At 38.6% G+C, this 26,042-nt stretch overlaps 1 protein-coding gene across 1 annotated transcript in view; it reads left to right on the forward strand.

Moving 5' to 3' along the window:
* The window catches only part of TBCK (TBC1 domain containing kinase), a 199,345-nt gene extending 174,247 nt beyond the window's left edge, over positions 1–25,098 (forward strand). The window contains exon 25 of the mRNA XM_045166312.1: positions 23,692–25,098. Coding sequence (XP_045022247.1) covers positions 23,692–23,802 — 111 coding nt within the window. The 3' untranslated portion in view covers positions 23,803–25,098. The remainder of the gene's footprint in view (positions 1–23,691) is intronic.
* Positions 25,099–26,042: the final 944 nt, after the last annotated feature.

A 26,042-nucleotide genomic window follows, 5' to 3' on the forward strand; every position in this document is an offset into this window, starting at 1 on the left:
ATAAAAGTTCTAGAGTTTGCAAGTAACATCAGCAAAATGGCAGACTGAGCAGTGTTAATCTCCCATTCTTCCACAGAAACATTGAAAAAAAAAAAGTAGATTCTATACTTTTTTTAATAGAATGGCAAGAGCAGGCATCCGTGTCTTCTTCCTGATCTTAGGGAAACAGCTTTCGGTCTTTGACCATTGAATATGATGTTAGTTGGATTTTTTTCATACGTCGCTTTTGTCACATTAAGGAGATTCTCTTCTATTTAAGTTTGTTGAGTATTTTATCATTGAATGGTATTGAATTTTAGTAAATGCTTTTTCTGCATCAGTGGAGATAACTGTAATTATGATTTTTCCCTTTCTTCTATGAATGTGGTATTGTTATGTTGATTGATATCCATATATTTAACTATCCTTGCATTCCTAGTGTAAATTCCATTTGGTCATGGTACATAATCCTTTCAGGAGCCTCCTGAATTCAGTTTGCCAGTATTCTGTTGAAGTTTTTACATCAGTAGTCATCAAGGGTTTTTGTCTGTACTTTTCTTTTGTTGCAATGATTTTGTTTGACTTTGACAGGAGAATGATGCTGATTTGTAGCATGAGTTAAGAAGGGTCCTCTCCTGTTCAGTTTGTTGGAAGGGTTTGAGAAGGATTTGTGTTAATTCTCACCAGAGCAATTAGGCAAGAAAAAGAAATAAAAGGTATCAAAAATGAACATACATTAGTTTCCTAGGACATTAAAAATAATAGAAACTGGGTGGCTTAATACAGTTTGGTTCTAGATGCTCAGTTCAGTCGCTCAGTCGTGTCCAACTCTTTGCGACCCCATGAATCGCAGCACGCCAGGCATCCCTGTCCATCACCAACTGCCGGAGTTCACTGAGACTCATGTCCATCAAGTCAGTGATGCCATCCAGCCATCTCATCCTCTGTCGTCCCCTTCTCCTCCTGCCCCCAATTCCTCCCAGCATCAGAGTCTTTTCCAATGAGTTAACTCTTCACATGAGGTGGCCAAAGTACTGGAGTTTCAGCTTTAGCATCATTCCTTCCAAAGAAATCCCAGGGCTGATCTCCTTCAGAATGGACTGATTCGATCTCCTTGCAGTCCAAGGGACTCTCAAGAGTCTTCTCCAACACCACAGTTCAAAAGCATCAATTCTTCGGCGCTCAGCTTTCTTCACAGTCCAACTCTCACATCTGTACATGACCACTGGAAAAAACCATAGCCTTGACTAGACGGACGTTTGTTGGCAAAGTAATGTCTCTGCTTTTCAGTATGCTGCTGCTGCTGCTGCTGCTAGTCGCTTCAGTCATGTCCAACTCTGTGCGACCCCATAGACCGCAGCCCACCAGGCTCCCCCATCCCTGGGATTCTCCAGGCAAGAATACTGGAGTGGGTTGCCATTTCCTTCTCCAATGCATGAAAGTGAAAAGTCAAAGTGAAATCGCTCAGTCGTGTCTGACTCTTAGCGACCTCATGGACTGAAGACTACCAGGCTCCTCCGTCCATGGGATTTTCCAGGCAAGAGTACTGAAATCAAGCTGTCAGCCATGTTCCCTCTGAGGCTGTGGGTTGAATCTTTCTTCACCTTTTCCTGCTTCTGACGGTGGCAACAATCCTTGCCACCCACAAAATAGGAGAAAGTATTTGTAAATTATGTATCTATAAAGGATTATTACTGGAATACAAAGTCAACCCACAAACATTAGTTATATTTCTGTTCACTAACAATTCCTACAACTCAACAAAAGAAAGGCAATCAAATTTTTAAGTTTACAAATTTTGGGACATTTTAGACATTTCTCTGGAGAAGATATACAAATGGCCATAAGCACATGAAAAGATACCTGACACCATTTGTCATCCAGTTCAGTTCACTCACTCAGTCATGTCCGACTCTTTGTGACCCCATGAACCACAGCACACCAGGCCTCCCTGTCCATCACCAACTCCCGGAGTCTACCCAAACACATGTCCATTGATCAGTGATACCATCCAACCATCTCATCCTCTGTGTAGGGAAATGCAAATCAAAGACACAGTGAAATACCACTTTGTACCCAAATGTTGGCAAGAACTTGGAGAATTGGAACCCAGGTGCATGGCTTGGAGGGGCGGGGGGAATGTAGAGTAATGTAGCTTATGTAGAAAACAGTTTAATAGTTTGGCAGTTCCTTCAAAATGTAAACATAGAATGACCATATAATAAGCAATTCCACTCCTAGGTAAATACCCAAAAGAATGGAAAACATGGACTTAAACAGGATACTTGTATGCCAGTTTTCACAGCAGCATTATTTATGATGTCCAAAAGTAGAAACAACCCAAGTGTCCCTCAAGACATGAATGAATAAACAAAGTGTGGTATATACATATAATGTACTTTGGAATGAAGTTCTGATATACGTTACAACATGGATGAGCCTTCAGTTCAGTTCAGTCAGTCGTGTCCAACTCTTTGCAACCCCATGGGCTTCAGCACACCAGGCTTCCCTGTCCATCACCAACTCCCAGAGTTTACTCAAACTTATGTCCATCGCGTCAGTGATGCTATCCAACTATCTCATTCTCTGTCATCTTCTTCTCTTCCCACCTTCTATCTTTCCCAGCATCAGGGTCTTTTCCAGTGAGTCAGTTCTTCACATCAGATGCCCAAAGTATTGGGGTTTCAGCTTCAGCATCAGTCCTTCCAATGAATATTCAGGACTGATTTCCTTTAGGATTGACAGGTGGGATCTCCTTGCAATCCAAGGGACTCTCAAGGGTCTTCTCCAACACCACAATTCAAAAACATCAATTCTTTGGCACTCAGCTTTCTTTACAGTCCAACTCTCACATCCATACATGACTACTAGAAAAACCATAGCTTTGACTAGATGGACTTTTGGTGGCAAAGTAATGTCTCTGCTTTTTAATATGCTGTCTAGATTGGTCATAGCTTTTCTTCCAAGGAGCAAGCATCTTTTAATTTCATGGCTACAGTCACCATCTGCAGTGATTTTGGAGCCCTAAAAAATAAAGTCTCTCACTGTTTCCATTGTTTCCCCATCTATTTGCCATGAGCCTTCAAAACAGTGTAAAGAAGACAAACACATAAAAGATAATTTTATGTGTTTTATGGAATTTTATGATTCCAAAAAAAATAAAGTCTAACACTGTTTCCACTGTTTCCCCATCTATTTCCCATGAAGTGATGAGACCAGATGCAATGATCTTAGTTTTCTGAATGTTGAGCTTTGAGCCAACTTTTTCCCTCTCCTCTTTCACTTTCATCAAGAGGCTTTTTAGTTCCTCTTCACTTTCTGCCATAAGGATCATGTCATCTACATATCTGAGGTTATTGATATTTTTCCTGGCAATCTTGATTTCAGCTTGTGCTTCTTCCAGCCCAGCGTTTCTCATGATGTACTCTGCACAGAAGTTAAAGAAGCATGGTGACAATATACAGCCTTGACGTACTCCTTTTCCTATTTGGAACCAGTCTGTTGTTCCATGTCCAGTTCTAACTGTTGCTTCCTGACCTGCATATAGGTTTCTCAATGGGTACAGGGTTTCCCATTAATGATTTAAAAAAAAAAAATGGAAATGACCAGTGGTCATGTTACTCAGTCCAAGCTTGCTCTGTTCACTGCACGAGAGGTCAGTGAATCCAAGAGATGAAGTGTTAAGGCAAGGAATACTACTTTATTCAGAAAGCCAGCTGACCAAGTAGATGGCAGACTAATGTGTCAAAATAACTATCTTGTTGGGGTCTGGATGCCAGGTTCTTTTATGGATAAGAAATAGGAGGAGGTGAGAAAGCAAAGTAAAAAGGCCATTTAATCTTCTAAGTATCTCCTAATATGGCAAGCCTCAGGCTGGGAGACGTGTTAATTTCTTCCTTCCTGCCATCTGCAGGTGGACAAGGTTCTGAACAAAGGCACTTCAGCTTAACAGTCAGGCAGAGGGGCAGGATTCTCTGAGGCAGGCCATTATGTGTGATTGTAATAACAAAAGCAGCCAAAGAAACAGATCTAGTGTGGAATAGTCAAAATAGACTCTTCCCTATTACAGTTATAGTTATACAACATTGTGAATATACTTAATACCACTGAATTGTACACCTAAAATGGTTAAGATGGAAAATTTTATGTTATAAATTTTTTATATTGATTTTAAGTTCTAGAGTTTGGTATCTTCAGGATACCCCCCTGTGCCCTTTCGTATGAGCCCTACAATTTTTGGTCAAACAATAGTGAGGATCTTTCATAAAAGCTGTTCTGATCAGGTCTAATATTTTTCCTCCGTGTGTATCAAAACCAAAACAGTGATTTCTAAACAAGTAGCAGCTTTTCTTCTAAGCTGAAATCAATGCACTGCAACTGGCACAGTCCTGTTTTGAAAAGATTAAGAAAGCCATAGTTGAATGCTGTGAAAAGAAAGCAGAGGTACCAATTCTAGTTAGTATGGTTACAAATTATCTTTGCAGATGTTTATGATTTTATGTCAAACACAAAATGTTTATGATTTGGACTTGGGAACTTTCTGTTTGCAAAACAGTAGGCACTGATATAATTTTTCTAGTTTTACATCTGCCGTTAAAACCTAGTAATAAAGTTAGACTGAAAATTCATCAAATGAAATCAAGTACAGTTCAGTAAAAGAAAAATCTCTCAATAGTGGATTTACAACTAGCAAAATATCATTGAACAACTGCAAGAGAAAATAAGTGAACCACTTATCTAGAATATGATAGTATTAAATCACTCATTTGACATAGCAATTAGGACTAGGGTATTTTTTGTAATACAGGTATGAAGGAAGTACTCTACAGTGACCAGATGTATTGAATGTATTGTCTAAAATCACATAGAAGACAGAAGAGATCTGAGAAATATCACTTATTCATGTACCTGGGAAACTATAATCAGAGATATATGATTCCATTTTAATTATGTATTCATGAACTGTTTCCTGTAATTACAACTGATTAGCAACTTTTTCTATGAGATAGCTTCTTTACAATTACCACTTCATAAGGCTTTTGTTTTTGACCTTGCTCCCACATTAAATACATCAAAAAACTTTTAGAATCTGACATTTCTACTCTAGATAAAACATTACTCTTCACCCCCACCCCCCTCAGAATAGGACAAAAAAGGAGGACTACAAAGAGCTTAGCTTAATTAGTATTCTATGTAGAGGTTTCTTCATACCAGAATTAAGTCCTATTAAATCTCACTTGTCAGTAATCTTTAATTCACCTTAACCTTCAGGTTCAATAAAGCAGTGAACCATGATAGAATCAAGCATTTCCAGCTATTTTGTGAACAAAGTTATGTCAGCATCAAGGAAATTCAGATAGTCTCCAGTGAGTGGAATCCCTCGTCTCCAAAATGTATAGTACTGTTCAAGGGTGGGATCAGATTTTGTGCTGATCCTTGCTGCTGTATAGTCAGCAAGCACTTGACAAGCCAAGCGTTAACAGGCTGCATCTGTCGCTATGGGAGTAGGAAGACCCCTGTATGAAAAGAAGGGTAAAGTCAATTCAAGCTTTGTGTCACATTTAAATGAAAAACGTGGCAAGGTCTCACTCTTGTCTTCTTGCAGAAATAATCACGTCTTTGAAACTCACATGAGAAACTGCATCTTCGATTGTTAAACTAGAATTAGATTCCCTGGGCATACAAGGAAACATGCTGAATTAATCTCAGAGAGCAAGTATATAAATCTGAGAATTAAGGCAATAGCTTTTCAAATCAATAGGGAGAGGCAGAGATAGTCTACCATCCATATCCTGGATTAAATGAACTCAGGAAAGTTCATTGTTATATCCTAGAGCGGATTACTCAATTTTAACAGAAATTTTTATTTTAAGCACTAATCAAATATTCAGTTCAGTTCAGTTCAGTCTCTCAAAGAATCGTGTCTGACTCTTTGTGACCCCATGAATCGCAGCATTCCAGGCCTCCCTGTCCATCACCATCTCCTGGAGTTCACTCAAACTCACGTCCATCAAGTCGGTGATGCCATCCAGCCATCTCATCCTCTGTCATCCCCTGCTCCTCCTGCCCCCAATCCCTCCCAGCATCAGAGTCTTTTCCAATGAGTCAACTCTTCGCATGAGGTGGCCAAAGTACTAGAGTTTCAGCTTTAACATCATTCCTTCATGGACAAATGTATGATTTGTTTTGATTCTCTTAGCAGTCATTACTCACACTGTCCTACCCCCAGCCTAAGGTCAAAGTCGTATACATCTTAGCTTGACAAAACATGGTGAATCCACTTCTTTCCTAGAAGTACATGATAATGTTTAGCAACAATGATGACTTAGCACAACAACATGCTTTAAAATGTTACTGGGTTTCCTTTTTTCCCTTGTGGGAAAATAATATAGTGGGATCCAACTCAAGGTAGTGATAGGTCTCAGACAGGAAAATGGCCAACAATACTGACCAGAGCAAAATGAAACTCCAGTCAGTGTTTACTTTCAGTGAGTCCTTTCAACAGTACATCATATTACTATGTTAGTCACTGAAACACATGAAACTCTAAAAATAATTACTCTTTGTCTAGGTTATATTTAGTGGTTATAAGACCACAAAGATTTCATCACTGCTAGTGTATCACATCAAAAAGTAATCTAAGAAAGAAATTGAAGGAATCTTTGTGTTTCACTTTGACTTGTCAACAACCCTTTGGATATCCTCTTGGCATGAAATCAGTGCTTTTCTTTTGTCATCAGAAGAAATATTCATCTGAGAACATAAGAGCCATCTTCAGTAATAAGCCATATGTGTTATTATTCTTTTCTTTAAAACCAAAACAAACACTTCTGAATAGCATTTGATTCAGAAGCCTAGACAAGAGATGATTTTTATGGCAATTCTATGACTAAACATTGTGTGTAGCTGATGTTTTCTATCCTTGGCATGTAAGGATTAAATTTAAAATATGGCATTTGTTTTCAAGTGAAAATAAGATTTATAATAAGCAAGGCATACTGTTGCAACTATTTTTAAAAATAAGATGATTCTCCAGTTGTGTTCATTTACAGTCCCCTGGAGGCCAAGGTTATTTGACCTTTCCATGTCGGATTGAAAGTTAATTTGTATTGCAGTAATAGGAGGCTCCTGCCCTCCAGTCCCACCCCATTACTTCCTGGATCCCTTAACCAAGCTAAACCAAGATTTGTGATACTTAGATAATCACTAGTAGCCCTTGCCTTTTCCATTTTTCTCTAGCTCCGTTTCCTTTCTTCCCTCCCTGCTCAAGCTCTTCCCTTAGCTTTTGGCCTCAGGCATTTGAGATTGTCCTCCTCCAAGTGTGTGTTCAAAGGGGACCAAACGATTCTGAAAACTCCTTAAACCAATTCAGCGTATGTGTTATCCATATAGTAAATTTCTCTAGCTCCTGATAGTATCTGTCTAGTTTGTCCAATTAATATAATACCTTTACTTTGTATGAAACCTTCTGTCAAAAAAAATATTAGGTCTCTTTATAATTGTACCTTAGGCATTTTGATAATAGGAAGTGAATCTCCTTTATAAGTTCCAAATATTGAAGGAATTCTTTCTTGGTCTTGTTAGAACTGTAAGCACTGGTTATGGTTGAACTTGGCTTTTCTCCTGACCTTTTCCTTGCCTTTTTGTCAGCAAATTTTTTGGTCTGTGGGTTTATATCAGATTATAAGGAAACAGTTTAGATATTAATGCAACTTGAAGACACTAGACATCATATGAGGCTTAAGAGTAACAATGAAAACTCTTCTATATAACTTTACATTTGTTAAGCAATGGAGGATAATTTACTTTTAAAAGCCCATAAACTAAAATAAAACCTGTCCTGAGAATCCCTGTTCTTATAACCTTTCAAAAATTGTGTGAATTGAAAAGCAATGTAGGAGTTGCAGTAACAGGAACCCTAAAACACCTAACCCAGACTTTGGTTTTGTAACATGTTTATTGGATGTATTATGTGTATAAGCAATTTTTTAAAAAACAGAGGGAGCTCGTTTACAGTTTCCAGAAAAAAACCTTCCAAGTCATTATCTGAATCTTGTGATCTCTGGCACTATATTCATGACCTGTCACTGAACAAAAGTTATTTTGTCTTAATATGTGTTATTGTGTATACCTAAACCTGCTCTCCATAGCCTGCCATTTAATTAATTATTCCTTACCACAGGAATGTTTGTGGCTGAATGAGAAAATAACCATACTCACCCTCCCTCTTGACCTACAAAGTTTGGGGTTTGGCCATGGTCCATCCATCACAGCCCTCGCTTTTGACTCTGAGTTTTTATTGTGTACATCCTTTTCAGAGCATGGTATACTGTGTGTAATATGACTGGTGCCTTGGACACAGTATGGGTTTACCTTTCTCCGTTGTCTAGTATAAACAGAAGTGGATAAATGATTGTTGCTGAAATTCTCGTCCTCAGTATTGCAGATCATAGGAAAATGTGCCACAGAACCCATTAGCACTGCTGATACATTAATGGTATTAGATGATGGAATTTTATCAAAAGAGGCTTATCCTCTAATATGAGCCAGTATGCTTTTATGTCATAAAAACAAACTTTTATGTCATATCCAAAATGTTTTCTCCTATTTCTTTAATGTCAGCTTTTCAGAAAATTTCCACATAGCCATTCTTAAGAGAACTTATTTGAAAGTATAAGCTGTTTTTAAACACTAATCTGTAAATCTGTAGAAAGATCCCAGTTTGCCTTATGCATAAATACTAGGTCACTATTAACTATCATAATTTTTTTAATTAAATGAATTAATGTAAAGGAAAAATTTTAACCTAGAATTCAAACGAGTTTTAGAAATTCTTTGAATTAATTAAAATTTTGTTCAAAGTATTATATACGTATGTGCTGTATGATATATTTTTTCAGAGAATAGGTTCATAAGCTTTCTTCTGACCCAGTAAACTATAAGAGTCACTAGTATAAATTACTGCTCCAACATAAACAGTTCACCATTTACACTGGAAGCCCTATATTACGTTCCATATGGGAAGAACTCTGGTCTTTTAAGTTTGAATCTGTTCAATTGCAGAATGTTGTAAATGGCTTTCCTATTAAAGGATCACTTGGGGAAAGGAAAGAGGAGAAAAGGAGGAAACTAGCTTTATACAAGCTATTTAGTATGAATCAAACACTTATATATATAATATCGAATTTAAACCTCTCAACACTTTAAATACACTAGTAAAGTGTATTATTATTACAGATTTAACAGGTGAAGAAACTAAGGCCAAAAAGGCTAAGTGACTCACCTAAGATCCCACAGCTAACCAGTGGTATTAACAGAACCCTGATTCAAACTCTGTGCTGTCCAGCTACAAAGTTCCTACACCTTCCTCCATACGACCCAGCCTATTTGATTGAAATAGTGAATTTTCCCTCCTTCTTTGCTGGTGGAATAAACTTTATGGAAACTTACTATTTGTCTTATCATCCTGTTAAGTAGGTCTGAAATTCTCTCATATTCATTTCCAAACTGTCTTCACTGAGATCAATATCTCATGCCTAACCTACCACAGGTTCCCACTGTCCTTACCTGCAAGCAACCTTCTTCCCCCAGCTCCACCCTGCAACCAATGAAATTTGTGAATGATACCTGATCATTGTCAGAATGCCTGTATGACTTCCCATTGCCATCAAAATTCAAACTCTAATCAGAGTTTATAAGGCCTTTCTTGAACTGGACTCTGTTTTCCAAGCTCACTCTCATTGCTCTTAGAGTCCAGACATAATTAAACTACTCATTGTTCCTTATATACTAACTGTCTCTTTGTACTTCTCTCTATTTGAAGCATTCTTATTTCTGTTCATCCTTTTGTCTTGAAAAGCTATTCATATAGCATTTCTTTATGGAATTCATTCTTAATTCCTCAAGTGTGGAACTAAGTAGCTTTTTCAAGTGCTCATAGAAAATATTTTACTTACTCTTACAGTGGCATTGAGACCACATACAGAATTCCTGTGTGCATTAGATAAATGTGTTCATTTAGGAACACAGCACCATGTAAGGCCACAAAACTTGGATTGGAGAGGATGGGGCTACATTTCATGCTTCACTTACCTCTTTTCCATGTTCACTCATGTCAGGCACAATTTGTACAACCTTAAATAATGGTTCTGTATAGCATTTATCAAAGGGCATCGTAGCCACCTGTCCACTTACCTGCATCTCCTCCTGAACTCCAGGCTCACTGAGGACAGGGATTACATTGTATTCATGGTCACACCCGCAGCCCCTAGCCTAGTGCCCTTCGGGTAGCGAGCACTCAATTCATATTTGATGGTTAAATTAGTGACTAAGTTAAGAATGAACATCTTAAAAATAATAGTTTGCAATAGACCGTGCACTTATAGAAATTGGTAAAAAGACGATAGAAAAAATGCTAATATCAACTACAAGTTTAGTTTAAGACAACAAACATTGAGTATCTACAGGATGGAAACTATTATGAGGAAGCAGAAATGAGAAAGGCAGGCTTTGGCCTTATAAAACTTGCAATCTAATTAAGATAAGACATGTATGAAGTGAAAAAATCTAATTAAAAAGATAAAACACATGTACAACTGATTAAAACTCAAAAGTGGAATATGCAATGTGCTATGAGATTTATAGTTAAAGTTGTAGAAAATCAGTGAGAAGGAAGGAATTTCTTCAAGTTAAGTGAAGGATTCCTCAAGTTTCATGGGGAAGGTGATAATAGACCTAGATCTTGAATTATCAGTAGGATTTCAGTAAGGTAAAGTGTTGAAAGGAGGGCGTAGTCAGGCAGGAACATTCCAGGCAAAGGAAATAACACAGGCTGATTAGAAAGCACAGGGCTTCTCTGAAAGAGCATTTTAACTACAGATAAGGCTGGAAAGATAGGTGGGGTATTTGGTTATAGAAGGCCTTCAATGCTATGCTAGGGAGTTTACATTTTAGCAGTGGGAAGCTATTAAAGATTTTAAAGAAGGAAAGTAACATTCTCAGCTGTAGTTTAGAAAATCATTTGGAAAGTTATTTTTAAGTGTCTCCCCTCTCTTTTGCCCATGCTCCCAAAGAAATTGAAATTTTAAAACACCAAGAACTAGAGACCAGTTAAAGAATTTCACTCTTCCTATATTCCCAGTCTATTTCAGTGCCAGATTCTATCCAGATTCTACCTTTAGTTGACCTTCTGCCTTAAGCTTGCAGTCTCCCACTGTCTAAATAGTTTCTAAGCCCCCGGTGTCAGCAAAGCTCAAATAGCTGTTCAGAAAAGACAACAGAGGCGTTTCTCTGAGACTGACAGCCAAAGCTCTGTAACTTTCAAGAGATTTCAGGAAATGGCCCCCCTGCTATTACTATGTGACTCAAGGCATCTGGTAACATCCTGTCACTATCTTCTTTTACCTTATTTAAGATACTAAAGGACAACCTTCTCATTAACCTTTAACCTAAAGAATAAGCAAGTATAAGTCTAAAATGAATTTCTTTTGTCATTCTCAAAATTCAAAGAAACTTTAGACTTAATATTACCAAAATGAAACTTTGAATAAGAACTTTTAGGTACTACAGATTGCCCTTACTGACTATAAATAAGCAAGCTATTCCTTATAAGAAATCCACCAATCTTGCTGAAGGGCACTAGCCCTACGAAGGAACATATCTCTATACAACAGTTACTGGGGATTTCCTAAAGGTCCTCCATAATGTTACCATGTAGGTAGCAGGGTACTGCAGGGAAGGCAATGGCACCCCACTCCAGTACTCTTGCCTGGAGAATCCCATGGACAGAGGAGCCTGGTGGGCTGCAGTCCATGGGGTCGCGAAGAGTCGGACACGACTGAGTGACTTCACTTTCACTTTTCACTTTCATGCATTGGAGAAGGAAATGGCAACCCACTCCAGTGTTCTTGCCTGGAGAATCCCAGGGCTGGGGGAGCCTGGTGGGCTGCCATCTATGGGGTTGCACAGAGTTGGACACGACTGAAGTGACTTAGTAGCAGTAGCAGCAGCAGCAGCAGGGTACTGGGTAAAATGGAACAAGAAGAACTAAAAATGCAAGAACCACTGAGGGACTAATTCAAGAGTAATTGGGGTCTAAAATGAAGTATGAGCTGTGGAATGGAAAAGAGGGAATGGATCAAAGATAAATCACAGAACTAGCACAGTTTTGTGCCTAATCGAATATGGAGCCAAAGGAAGTTTTGATTTTTTTAAGTAAAATATCACCTTAAAGTTTTCAGGTTTGATTTTGGGGAGATTGCTGATACCTTTAACAGATAAGCAAGAGACAATAAAGTAGGTTTGGAAGGAATATAATGATGTTGGGATATCCTGAGTTTGAAGTGCTCATGGGATACCAGTTTAAAAAAATGTCAGTCAAGTATTTAGAGGTTCAGACTGGAATTCAAAGGAGAGTGAAAACTACATGGGTATGTATAGAATCCTTCCAGTTATAAACACTTAATATTCTATAATACAAAACAAAAAGATGTAGGACTTTTCTTTGTGTGTGCTCACTCACTCAGTCGTGCCCAACTGTTTGCAACTCTGTGGACTGTAGCCTGCCAGGCTCCTCTATCCATGGAATTTCCCAGGCAAAAGTTGCCATTTCCTTCTCCAGGGGATCTTCCTAACCCTAGGATCAAACCCACATTCCCCTGCATTGCAGGCAGATTCATTACCACTGTGCCACTATAAATGTATTATTTTAGGAAAGGAGACAAAGTCCAGCTGATAGCCTGAAAGGAGATTGTCAAAAACCATTAAAAGATACAACTTGTATTTGTGTCAAGAAATTGTAAAAATCATTGTCTCTATTACAAAATATTAATATCTTATATATAAGAAAAATTTGCTTTAGTGCAAGTGATTGGATTTATTGTTTTTCAGTCGATCAGTCAAGTCCGACTCTTTGAGACTCCATGAACTACAGCACACCAGGCTTCCCTGTCCTTCACCAACTCCCGGAGCTTACTCACACTTATATCCATTGAGTCAGTGATGCCATCCAACCATCTCATCCTCTGTCATCCCCTTCTCCTCCTGCCTTCAATCTCTCCCAGCATCAGGGTCTTTTCAAATGAGTCACATCTTCACATCAGATAGCCAAAGTATTGGAGCTTCAGTTTCAGCACCAGTCCTTCCAATGTATATATTCAGGATTAGTTTCTTTTAGGATTGACTGTTTTGCTTTCCTTGCAGTCCAAGGGATACTCAAGAGTCTTCTCCAACACGACAGTTCAAAAGCATCAGTCCTTCAGCACTCAGCTTTCTTTATGGTCCAACTCTCACATCCATACATGACTACTGGAAAAAACATTGCTTTAACTAGAGACCTTTGTCAGCAGAGTAATGTCTCTCCTTTTAAATATGCTGTCTAGGTTAGCCATAGCTTTTCTTCCAAGGAGCAAATGTCCTTTAATTTCATGACTGCAGTCACCATCTGCAGTGATTTTGGAGCCCCCCAAAATAAAGTCTCTCACTGTTTCATTGTTTCCCCATCTATTTGCCATGAAGTCATGGGACTGGTTGTCATGATCTTCGTTTTTTGAATGTTGACTTTTAAGCCAGCTTTTTCACTCACCTCTTTCACTTTCATCGAGAGGCTCTTTAGTTCTTCTTTGCTTTATGCCATAAGGGTGGTGTCATCTGCATATCTGAGGTTATTGATGCTTCTCCTGGCAATCTGGATTCCAGCTTATGCTTCATCCATCCTGGCATTTCGCATGATATACTCTGCATATAAGTTAAATAAGCAGGGTGACAATATACAGCCTTGACATACTCCTTTTCCTATTTGGAACCAGTCTGTTGTTCCATGCCCAGTTCTAACTGTTGCTTCTTGACCTCCATACACATTTCTCAGGAGGCAGGTAAGCTGGTCTGGTATTCCTTCCCATCTCTTTAAGAATTATCCAGTTTTTGTGATCCACACAAAGGCTTTGGCATAGTCAATAAAGCAGAAGCAGATATTTTCTGGAACTCTCTTGCTTTTTCTATTATACAATGGATATTGGCAATTTAATCTCTGGTTCCTCTGCCTTTTCTAAATCCAGCTTGAACATCTGGAAGTTCAAAGTTCATGTACTGTTGAAGCCTGGCTTGGAGAATTTTGAGCGTTACTTTCCTAGCATGGGAGATGAGTGCACTTGTGTGGTAGTATGAACATTCTTTGGCATTGCCTTTCTTTGGGATTGGAATGAAAGTTGACCTTTTCCAGTCCTGTGGCCACTGCTGCATTTTCCAAATTTGCTGGCATATTGAATGCAGCACTTTCATAACATCATCTTTTAGGATTTGAAATAGCTCAACTGGAATTCCATCACTTCCACTAGCTTTGTTCACAGAGGTGCTTCCTAAGGCCCACTTGACTTCACATTCCAGGATGTCTGGCTCTAGATGAGTGATCATACCATCATGGTTATCTGGGTCATTAAAATCTTTTTTGTATAGATATTTTGTGTATTCTTGCCACATCTTCTTAACCTCTTCTGCTTCTGTTACGTCCATATCATTTCTGTCCTTTATTGTGCCATCTTTGCATGAAGTGTTCCCTTGGTATCTCTAATTTTCTTGAAGAGATATCTAGTCTTTCCCATTCTATTGTTTTCCTCTATTTTTTTGTGTTGATCACTGAGGAAGGCATTCTTATCTCTCCTTGCTATTCTTTGGAACGCTTCATTCAGATGGTTAAATTTTTCCTGTTCCCTTGCCTTTTGTTTCTCTTCTTTTCTCAGCTATTTATAAGGCCTCCCCAGACAACCATTTTGGCTTTTTGCATTTCTTTGTCTTGGGGATGGTTTTGATTACCACCTCCTATACAATGTTACAAACTTCTGTCCATAGTTCTTCAGGCACTCTATCAGATCTAATCCCTTGAATCTATTTCTCACTTCCACTGTAAATTGTAAGGGATTTGATTTAGGTCATACCTGAATAGTCTAGTGGTTTTCCCTACTTTCTTCAATTTAAGTCTGAATTTGGCAGTAAGGAGTTCATGATCTGAGCCACAGTCAGCTCCTGGTCTTGTTTTTGCTGACTGTTTAGAGCTTCTCCATCTTCGGCTGCAAAGAATATAATCATTCTGATCTCAGTATCGACCATCTGGTGATGTCCTGGTGTAGAGTCATCTCTTGTGTTGTTGGAAGAGGGTGTTTGCTATGACCAGTGCATTCTCTTGGCAAAACTGTTAACCTTTGCCCTGCTTCATTTTGTACTCCAAGACCAAACTTGCCTGTTACTCCATGTATCTCTTGACTTCATACTTTTATATTTCAGTCCCCTATGATGAAAAGGACATCTTTTTTTCATATTAGTTCTAGAAGGTCTTTTATTTCTTCATAGAGCTCTTTGACTTCAGCTTCTTCAGCATTAGTGGTTGGGGCATAGACTTGGAATACTGTGATATTGAATGGTTTGCCTTTGAAATGAACAGAGATCATTCTGTCATTTTTAGATTGTACCCAAGTACTGCATTTCTGACTCTTCTGTTGACTATGAGGACTATTCCATTTCTTCTAAGGGATTCTTGCCTACAGTAGTAGATATAATAATGGTTATCTGAATTAAATTTACTGATTATAGTCCACTTGAGTTCATTGATTCCTAAAATGTCAATGTTCACTCTTGCTATCTCCTGTTTGACCACTTCTAATTTACCTCGATTCGTGGACCTAACATTGCAGGTTCCTATGCAGTATTGTTCTTTACAAACATTGGACTTAACTTTCATCAGAAGACACATCCACAACTGGGTGTTGTTTCTGCTTTGGCTCAGCCTCTTCAGTCTTTCTGGAGCTGTTTCTCCACTCTTGTCCAGTAGCATATTGGGCACCTACCTACCTGGGGAGTTCATCTTTAAATGTCATATCTTTTTGCCTTTTCATACCATTCATGGTGTTCTCATGGTAAGAATGCTGAAGTGGTTTGCCATTCTTTTCTCCAATGGACCACATTTTGTCAGAACTCTCCACCATGACTCGTCCATCTTGGGTGTCCCTACACAGCATGGCTCATAGTTTCATTGAGTTAGACAAGGCTGTGATCCATATGATCAACAAGGGAAACAAAAATCAAAGGAAAATGGAAAAGGAAGAGAGGGAAAATATCATTTGGACATGTGAGAGAAAAAAAAAATCTGATATTGAGCTGTAAACAAAGCCAACAATGGAGCAGAAGTTGCCTTGACTTCTGTTGTGCTGACGTATATTGTGACTTTGGGAAATAATGTATTTTTCTTGTCATTTCTATTCAAAGTGTATACTTTAAAACATTAAAATTATTTTCCTTTCCTTTATTCCTCTGGGATTTTGTTAGAATCACATATGACAGTAAAACAGAAGAGACAAAGAAGAGAAATTTATCATTGTACATGAAAATATTAACATATCTTTCTTTTCATATACCCCTTGAGTGGCCCACATACCATTAAAAATGACCAAACCCATTGAGAGAAAAAGGACTAAGAATGGAGGCCAAGGGTAGAAATGAAACTTTCGCTGTATCGTCTTCGTATTCATGCATCTGCTTTGGTTCCTTAACAGTGGAAATGACAGAGGATGTTGTCTCTCATCTGACTACTCTTTGGATTCTACATAAAAATTATAGCAAAAGTTTATTATTTCTATATAAACTTCATCATAATTACTGTTTTGTATAAATGTTTTTTATATTAATAACTTTTAAAGACATTTTAAAAAATCACCTTACCTCTCTCAACTTATGCAAAATTTGAAAGAATACCCTATCAGTAAAGGATAAAAGAAAATAATGTTTAACTCTTACCAGAACCAATTTCCTTGCTGCTTGCCCAAAAGTCCTTTCTACTTCCTTCATTGGCAGTCAGGCAGCTTAACCAGTGCTTAGCATAATACCTGACACATAGTAGGTATTCAGAAAATAATTGTTGAATAAATGGATCTGTTATTCAGCAGATATTAGAGAAAATGCTATGGACTAGACACTGTTCTGGGACAAAGTCCTTACTTTTATGGAGCATACAGTATGTTGGGAGAGATGGATGAGTAGATAACATATATGAAGTAATTAGAAATTTGAACACTTACTGAATATTTAATTATATTAGGGATTATTGTTAATATATTATATGTGATAGTCATCCTATGGTTATATTTTTTAAGTCATTTTATTTCAGAGATACATATTTATGTGCTAAATGATATATGGAATTTATATCAAGATGATAATTGTGGTTGAGAGGCTTGAGTAGGAGGAATAAATGAAATAAATTGTCTATGAGTTATAATTGTTCAAGCTGGGTGTTGGATACCTACAGGCTGATTATACTCATGTATGTCTATTTTCATATTTTTAGATATTTTTCTTAATGAAAAGGTAAAGAGAAAGAGAATGGGAAGAGATGAAATGGAGATAGAAAACACTGGCAACAGAAAAGTAAAATGAGAAAACACGTTGAGTTAGTGCACTACGATTATTTATATGTCTTCTTACATAAAACAAAGCAATTTAAAATGGTTTTTAATATGAAATGTTTATACTATCACATTTCTTAATCCCCAAGGATTAATTCCAAGAATAGAAGACTAATATATACCATAGCATGGATTCTGAATATCCCAAACACCATTAGGATAGTTATCTCTAAAAAAAACATGGACCAGAAATCTTAGACCATATAATATCTGTTTTTGTAAATTCTCATTTTTTTCCTTAAAGCATAATTAACCATATTTCAGTATATAACATGCTAGACTAATACCCTGGAAGTACCTGTCCTGCTCCTTATTTGTCACAGGTACCTTTGATAAGGGTGTAAGATGATTACTGACCTTGTGTTCACCTTCTTGGTTTTGCCCTCCTGCTGATTTTGTTTCTGTGAGTGAAATAAGAAAGTAAAGTAGCCACTGCCTAATTGTTATTAGATGTTAATACTGTGAAAACTGGTTTCACACCTTATATAGCCCTCTTTTTTGTTTCAGTGTTAATAAGGTATAATTGACACAGAAGAATTGTATATATTAAACATGTACAACTTGATGTTTTGATATATATACATTATTAAGTGATCACCAAAATCAAGCTAATTAACATATCTATCACTTCACATAGTTACCATTTTCTTTCGTAGCAAATTTCAAGTATACCATGCAGTACTGTTATACTTGCTGTATATAGTAACTGTAGTCACTATGATGTACATTAGATCTCCAGAATTTATTCATCTTGCACAGCTGAAACTTTGTACCCTTTGACCAACATCTGCCCATCTCCTCCCGCTGATCACCTCACTCCTGGCAACCACCGTTCTACCTCTGCTTCTGTGAGCTTGCCTGTTTTTAATTCCACATGTAAGTGAAATCATACAGTATTTCTACCTCTTTCCTACTAACACTTGTCACAACTCTTATGTTTCTAATTGGGATCACTGAGTTATACAATTAAAATGATCAGGACATTTATTAGTGACCAGAAATCTCAAGGGTCAGGAAAAGACCTTGAGTTATATTTGACCCAAGGCAACCCTAGTCTCTAGATGGAGAAATCACCTATATTTTGTTCATATTAGATTTCTCAGTTTGATTTTCACCAGAAAGTTGGTCAATTGATGACCATTATCAAGTCCCCGCTATGAACTTAAAGCTCACAAGGCCAGACTTTCACATCAAGGAACTTAATTATCTGCAATGCGCTCCTTGCAGAATCTCGTAGAAGCCCAGTTTTCTTAAATTCCTGCTGCTATTATACGTTCTACTACAGAGTTTCCTGGGATACTCAGTGAGAAACAACATGATCCTGCTCTAGTCCCCTCACACCTTTTACCTGTTCTCAGCTGTGATTTCTTGGCCTTGGTTAACCTGCACTACTCTGTGGCAGATCAAAAATCCCTCTTCTCCACTCACTCTCCTCCTACAGTAGAACTTTATTTCCTTGGACAAACACGCCAGCCTCTTATTGCAAGCTAAGATGCAAGATAAAGAGAGAAAACAAGATGAGTGGCATGCACAAGAGCCTGCCATTTTCAGACTGGGCTGATTTGAAGTGTGCCTACCCTAGAAACGAATACCGCTGCCAGATCCCACTAACCAGAAGAATGATAAAAATGCAAGAGCTTTGCCTCTCCACACGGGAGTACATCCCACAAGAAATGCAGCTGCCACTGCTCTCGTAATTCCCAAAATTCTATCCCAGAAAATACTACATTCTGCCATCTCCACGTATGATGTTGTCTTCTTCTTATTGTTGTTCAGTCACTAAGTTATGTCCGACTCTTTGTGACTTCATGGACTGCAGCACGCCAGGCTTCCCTGTCCTTCACTATCTCCTGGAGTTTGCTCAGACTCACGTCCCTTGAGTCAGTGATGCCGTCCAACTGTCTCATCCTCTGTCGCCCTGTTCTCCTGCCCTCAGTCTTTCCCAGCCTCAGGGTCTTTTCCAAGGTCTACACTGATTGTGCAAGTTTGAGGAGCCCCATTGTCTCCACACAAGACTTGGTCTCGCAAATTCCAGCCCCACAACATGGCAGCCTCTTTTAGTACAAAGTGACTTGCTCTCCACACTGGACTGTACTTACAAGGATTAGTTTGAGGTCCCAAACAAACATGAACAGCAAATGAATCTCATTATCTAATAAAGCTGTCATCAATCTGGTTACACAATAAAATCACATTGGATTCTAGGTGAATAAAACAAAAAGGATACTGGAGCTTCATCCCGAGAAACTCTACTTCTTACTGATCTAGAGTGAGCCTGGGTATCACTGTTTACTAAAAGCACCTAGATGATTCTGATGGCTTCATAGCACTGGTCCAATATGATATATTGCCACTTCTACCAAGGATATTGTTCAGTAAGTCTAGGTTTGTGATTTCTGCTTGAAGTCAGGCCTCTCCCAGAGTTTCAGTTGCAGTCTACACCAGGCCCTTCACACTGAAGCCAGTGCCGGACAGAGAGCAGAAGATGGATGAAACCTGAACTCTGTACGCCTGGTTCTCCTCTGTTCCACCATGTGTCTTCTCCATAAGTGACGTGGCTGTCAGTGAATTAATTCATAGCCCTTTCTTTCCTCCCTAACCTGTCCAGCCATAGCCTCAACGCCTGTGGCCATCACACCTGGGTTCTCATTCCCTCCAGGTATCACTAATGAAAGAGGAGTGGGGAGAGGGCAACAGCTCCCCCTCCAAACCTCTGTTAAATACAGAAGTACCTTGAACTTCTGCTTGTATAATAGCAATACTGCTGAATATTGTTACTGTCTCCTCCACTGTAAGTGCTGCAAAAACTGCAACAGTGCCTGGTACTTCGTGGGTGTTCAGTGAAATGTTTGATTGATACATAAATGAAGGAACGAATGAATAGATGGAGAAGAGCTGTTTCTATCACAGAAGTGGAAAGATGCTGTCATGGCTTCACTGTTAGGGCCCAGTATGTTACATGGATCATTGGAACAATAAGCAGAGGACTGGGGGAGCAGAACTCATAATCTTAACCTGAAAACTCAACACTTGCTCTTTTTCTTAAGCACAGGCTTGCCTCTTTTCAAGGCACCTATACGTGTGCCATCTCCTTGTTGCTCCATTTCTGCTTTTCTTCTTAGACCTCCCACATTGCAGCAGTCTGTTATAAAATGCTCAGTTCTGCTTGCTTCGCCTTTACCATTTTCCAGCTCAATAGTAACCAACTTGTTATGTCCCTCCTCTTAAAATAACAGTGGGGGCTTTCCAGCTCTACAGCAGAGTTTCAGAGAGATTAGTTAAATGTACAGTAAGTCCTGTCTTACTCATTTTCTGACTTCTACAGTGTTTTGAAAGTACTGAATGCTAAGACTGCTTATCCACAAGACCTTTTGAGTAATGGTATGTTTATTTTAGAATTTCGACCTAAATGGTAATTGTATCACTGTATGTGGGAGAATGAAGCCAAGGTGTTTCAGTAATCATATAGTACCAGGGGCTTGCTGCCTGCAACGACTCAGGGCAGATGAGTCTGGTGCCTCTGTTCTGAAGGACTGGGGTTCAAGGATAAATAAGCAGGAAGAACAGGATGAATATCAGCTCTCTTTGCACTCTAGCTCACATGATACCTTTTGGATCAAGGGGCACTGTTTCTCTTCAACTGCTTAACTTAAATACTTAACTACTATTAAGGAGACCCTCAGTGGCTCTGGAAGAGTTTAGGGTTTGAAAGGTACATGGCCTTTGAATCTCTTAAGGCTCTACAGAAGTGGAAAAGATAAGTGGGGTCAGCAATACTGAGGTCCATTTCTGTGAGTTGTTCTGAAAATTGCTAAGATCCAAATCCAGCAACATCTGTTTTACCTACTTACCAATACCTTTATCCTTTGGGCTTAAGATAGTATTTTTGAAAATATTGTCCACAGACCTGCTTTAGAATGATCTAATGGTATTTGTTTAAAAACAACAACAACAACAACAAAAACACATTTCTGAGCCCCGAATCTATTGCTTATTAGCAGAATCTCTGAGTGAGGCCTTGAAGTTACCCTGACCAAACCACTCAGCTGATTGTCTTGAACCATAAAGTCAAGACTGCTGGCTTGAGATTCCACCAATATTAAGCTTCAGATAAGCTTCAAATACTCCCAAGAGACAATAGCATTGTGAGCAAGTATTAGTCATTTTTCTTGAAGGATCTGAGATCAGCTTATAATAAAGTAATTGAGAAGAACGTGAGGACACAAACACCCAAGGAGGAGGAACAGGACACCACATATAGAGAGAGAATGCCAGAGAGCCCAAGAAAACCTTCTCTACTTCACTCTTTTTCCCTCAGTTATTTGTCCTGTATCATAGTTTAGTTCAGATCAATAGGCGTATATTGAGTCCCTGCCATGTCCAGGGCATTAGAGATAAAAATATACGGGGACTGGCGACTAGCCAGTCCAGGTTCGATGCACGATACTGGATGCTTGGGGCTGGTGCACTGGGACGACCCAGAGGGATGGTACGAGGAGGGAGAAGGGAAGAGGGTTCGGGATGGGGAACACGTGTATACCTGTGGCAGATTCATGTTGATATTTGGCAAAACCAATACAATATTGTAAAGTTAAAAAATAAAATAAAATTTAAAAATTAAAAAAAAAATACACGGGGAACTTCCCAGGCAGTCCAATGGTTAAGACTCTGCGCTTCCATGGCAGGGGGCACAGGTTCGATCCCTAGTCAGGGAACTAAGATTCTACATGCCATACAGTGTGGCCAAAAAAAATAAATAAACATAAACAACACTGTCAATGTCCTAGAGGAGCTTACAGTTTGCTAGAGAAGCAGACTCTTAAATAGGCAATTTACATTGATGTAAGCCAAAGATAAAGTCTTGCACAAAAAACCTGGGGGCTGAGAAGAGGGTCTCCTAATGCAAACTTGGCTCCTAGACAGGGAATTGCCTGAGTAGGGAAATAAGTAGAAATTAGACAGGTGGGAGGGGGTTTGTTTTGAGGAGAAACTAAAACCCAGGAGTTGGTGGGAGCTGGAGCCTGATTCCAACAAACAGTGTACAACAAAAAAGACTCTTGAGTCCTAAAGTGATCCCTATCAGGGGACTGATTACAGTCCACAACTCAAGTACAAGGAGTAGAGAAAGACAATCAACGATCCTGGATACGTAGACATGGGCAAGCCAGGGAGTGTGTATGTCTTGATAATTTTTCAAAGCCCTGCTTTGTTAGGCATCTAGAAGACTTCTTAGAGCAGTCCTTCCTATTTATTCCAAGTTTATAGTCTCAAACTGTTCATTGCAGTTGTTCCAAAAACATGTTAGAACCAGTTTATGGGCCCTCCCTTCCCTGGTAGCTCAGCAGTAAAGAATCCACCTGCCAGTTAAGGAGACATGGGTTCTGTCCCTCATCCAGGAAGATCCCCTGGAGAAAGGAATTGCAATGCACTCCAGTATTCTTGCCTAGGAAATCCCATGGACAGAGAGCCTGGAGGGCTGTAGTCCATAGGGTCACAGAAGAGTCAGACATGACTTAGCAACTAAACAACATTGGCCCTCTCTGGGATATTGTGCACATAATTGCAATAACTAATATGTTGAAAATACTATAAAAATTGTTCAAAATATAGATGAGAACGTTTTGACAATCACTGGAAGGATATAGGAAAAATAGGAATGTTAATGATTTCTGGGGGTGGGGAACTAAGAAGAAATGTAAGAGGAGTTTAGGTCTCACTGCTTATTACCCTTTTATATTGTTAGAACTGTTTACCATGTATATTTACTGCCTATTCAAACAAGTTTAAAAGATAACTAAAGAGACACATTTATACCATAGCATGAATACATTTGAAAGAGGGATTTAATTTATATTAAAAACTAAATTAATGATTTGTTGATAGAACAGTGACAGCAGTGATATCACCATTGTTTTGTCTGCTGCTGCTGCTGCTGCTAAGTCACTTCAGTCGTGGCCGACTCTGTGCGACCCCATAGACGGCAGCCCACCAGGCTCCCCCGTCCCTGGGATTCTCCAGGCAAGAACACTGGAGTGGGTTGCCATTTCCTTCTCCAATGCATGAAAGTGAAAAGTGAAAGTGAAGTTACTCAGTCGTGTCCAACTCTTCGCGACCCCATGGACTGCAGCCCACCAGGCTCCTCCGTCCATGGGATTCTCCAGGCAAGAGTACTGGAGTGGGGCAGCTTGAGAAAAAAATGGGATTAGACAGATATCAATTTTGTGCATCCTTTATAAATTTGTCCTTTTTCTTTTTTTTTCAGTTTGCAGCTCATCTTGTGAAGATGAAATATCCAAGAATCTGTATTCTAGATGGTGGCATTAATAAAATCAAGCCCACAGGCCTCCTCACCGTTCCTTCTCCTCAAATATGAAGAACAAGAGCATCGCTGTTAAAAGGACAGAGTAGCCTCACCCCCCACAGCACACTGTCCACACCCTTGCCACTCTGACAGAGCCAGACTTCCAGATTGTTATGTCTTCATAAAGTTTTGTCATGAGACATTTATTTTTTAAAATGCATGACCCAAATGTTCAGCTATCCAGGAATCAAACTTGACTGTACATGTATTGCTGAAAGAATTTTCTTAATGGTGAAATCCAACCATGTATTTTTACCACATCAACACAAAGCCAGAAGAATTCAACTGACGAGGCAGGTTTAGCATTATCAAGAAATCTTGTTGCACTGGAAAGGCTGTCTTCCCACAACACTGAACAGACAGTCCTAACAGCGGTATTCTTTAGAAATATAGACTGAATGTGGGCTGAAATCATTCTCCCATGATAAAGAAAAGTGAAAAGCTATTCACCATACATTCCTTATAAGTACATGTTACATTTGGTAACTCATTTTTGGCCCAGACACGTGTGTGTGTGTGTGTTTAGAGGGAGCATTATTTAGCCCATTGGAGAAAGTAATAACAGTTCTAAAAAAATGACAGTCAGAAACTATTCATATTATATAGAATATTGTTCCCCTTCTGTAGCTGAGACACTAAAAATAAAAGTGACTTAGACAAAATAGAACTTTATTTTTCTCTCATGTAACACCCTACAGAGTCAATGTAGGGCTAGTGTATTGAATTCATAGTTATTAAGAACTCAGGTGTCTTTTTTCATTGATCTACCACCCTCAACACTGGGTTTCTATCTCATAGATCAAGGTGGCTGTTCAACTCCCACTATCACATCCGCAGTTTGGAAGGAAGGGAATCTCAGAGGAGGGAGGAGGAAAAAGAAGAGAAGGTAAAAATAGGAAGAAGAGAAGGGAGGGCATGTTCCTTCTCTTTAAGGGCACAAACCAGAAGTTGCACACGTTCCTTCTGCATACATACTATTAGCCAGAACTTAGGCATGTGGCCACAATTAGCTATCAAGAAAACATGAAATATAGTTTTGACTGGGCAGTCATTTACCCAGTTAAAGTTTTTATTACTGTTTAGGAAGAGGAGAACACATTGAAGGACAGCTGGCAGCCTCTGCCACATAATCCTAAAAATCAGACATTTCATTGAATCTAAGATATATCACAATTTTATGCACCATGAAGAAAGAAAAATACAGCCAAATAAACTGTGACACCCTATCAATTATAAGATTCATTTCCATTTCAGAAATGTGAAAAAATATGCATATTAGAATTATTAAAATATAGTATGTCTTTTTGACTATTTTCAATTTTGTTTTAACTAAAACATGTTCTTTTTTATCTTTAACTTGTATTCCTCTTTTCAGTATTAGGACTACGTAAGTAGAATATGTCAATAAGAACCTCAGTCCAACTTTCCAGACTATGGTTTTATCACTGCAGTTTATTTTGGGGTTTTTTGTCATCTATATTTTTTATTCAGATATAATTTATATACCTTAAAATTCACCCTTTTAGAATGTATAATTCACGTTTTTTAGTAGATTCACAAACCTGTGCAATAATCATGGTTGATTTCAGAACATTTTCAAAACCCAAAGAAGAAATCCTCTACCCATAAGCAGGCATTCCCCATTGACCCCCTCCCAAGATCTTTAATTTGATTTTTATGTATGGAGTGAGATAAGTAGCCAACTTCATTCTTGCACGTAGATGTCAAGTTCTCGCAGCAGCTGTGTTGGGTTTTTTTGCTCAATTAAATTATATTCAGTCATTCACCAAATTAAATACTACTCCTTGCAAGACACTGACATAATCAATGGTTGTATCATTCTGTGATCTCCTTAGAATATACAAAGAAAAATGTGAGAATTAATGAGAAAAGAAAATTTTACCATGATTCCTCTAACATCATTTACCATCATCTACCCTGGTTAGGAAAATAAGTCATCCTATCCATTCCTTCAGCCTTTGATGACTTATTTGACTGCGTGATCAGTGTAGCACTGATGATTGTTTGGGAGAAGTGCTTCTGAGTCTTAACTTTGCATTCCTGAAAAAGCAGAGAAAGATGGAGGAGCAGAGATGTGAACTGAATAGGGTGGTAGGTAGTGAGAGAGGGTGAAGACCTGAGTTGTGAGGGTGGCTGTGTGAGAACATAATAGTGGCCAGCCTCCGTTACAACTTTGCATTTGTTCTTTCTTAAAATGATACATTTAGGCTTATTTTGAAAAACTTGGAAGT

This window comes from Bubalus bubalis, chromosome 7 (genome assembly GCF_019923935.1).
Source record: "Bubalus bubalis isolate 160015118507 breed Murrah chromosome 7, NDDB_SH_1, whole genome shotgun sequence".
Classification (NCBI taxonomy): domain Eukaryota; kingdom Metazoa; phylum Chordata; class Mammalia; order Artiodactyla; family Bovidae; genus Bubalus; species Bubalus bubalis.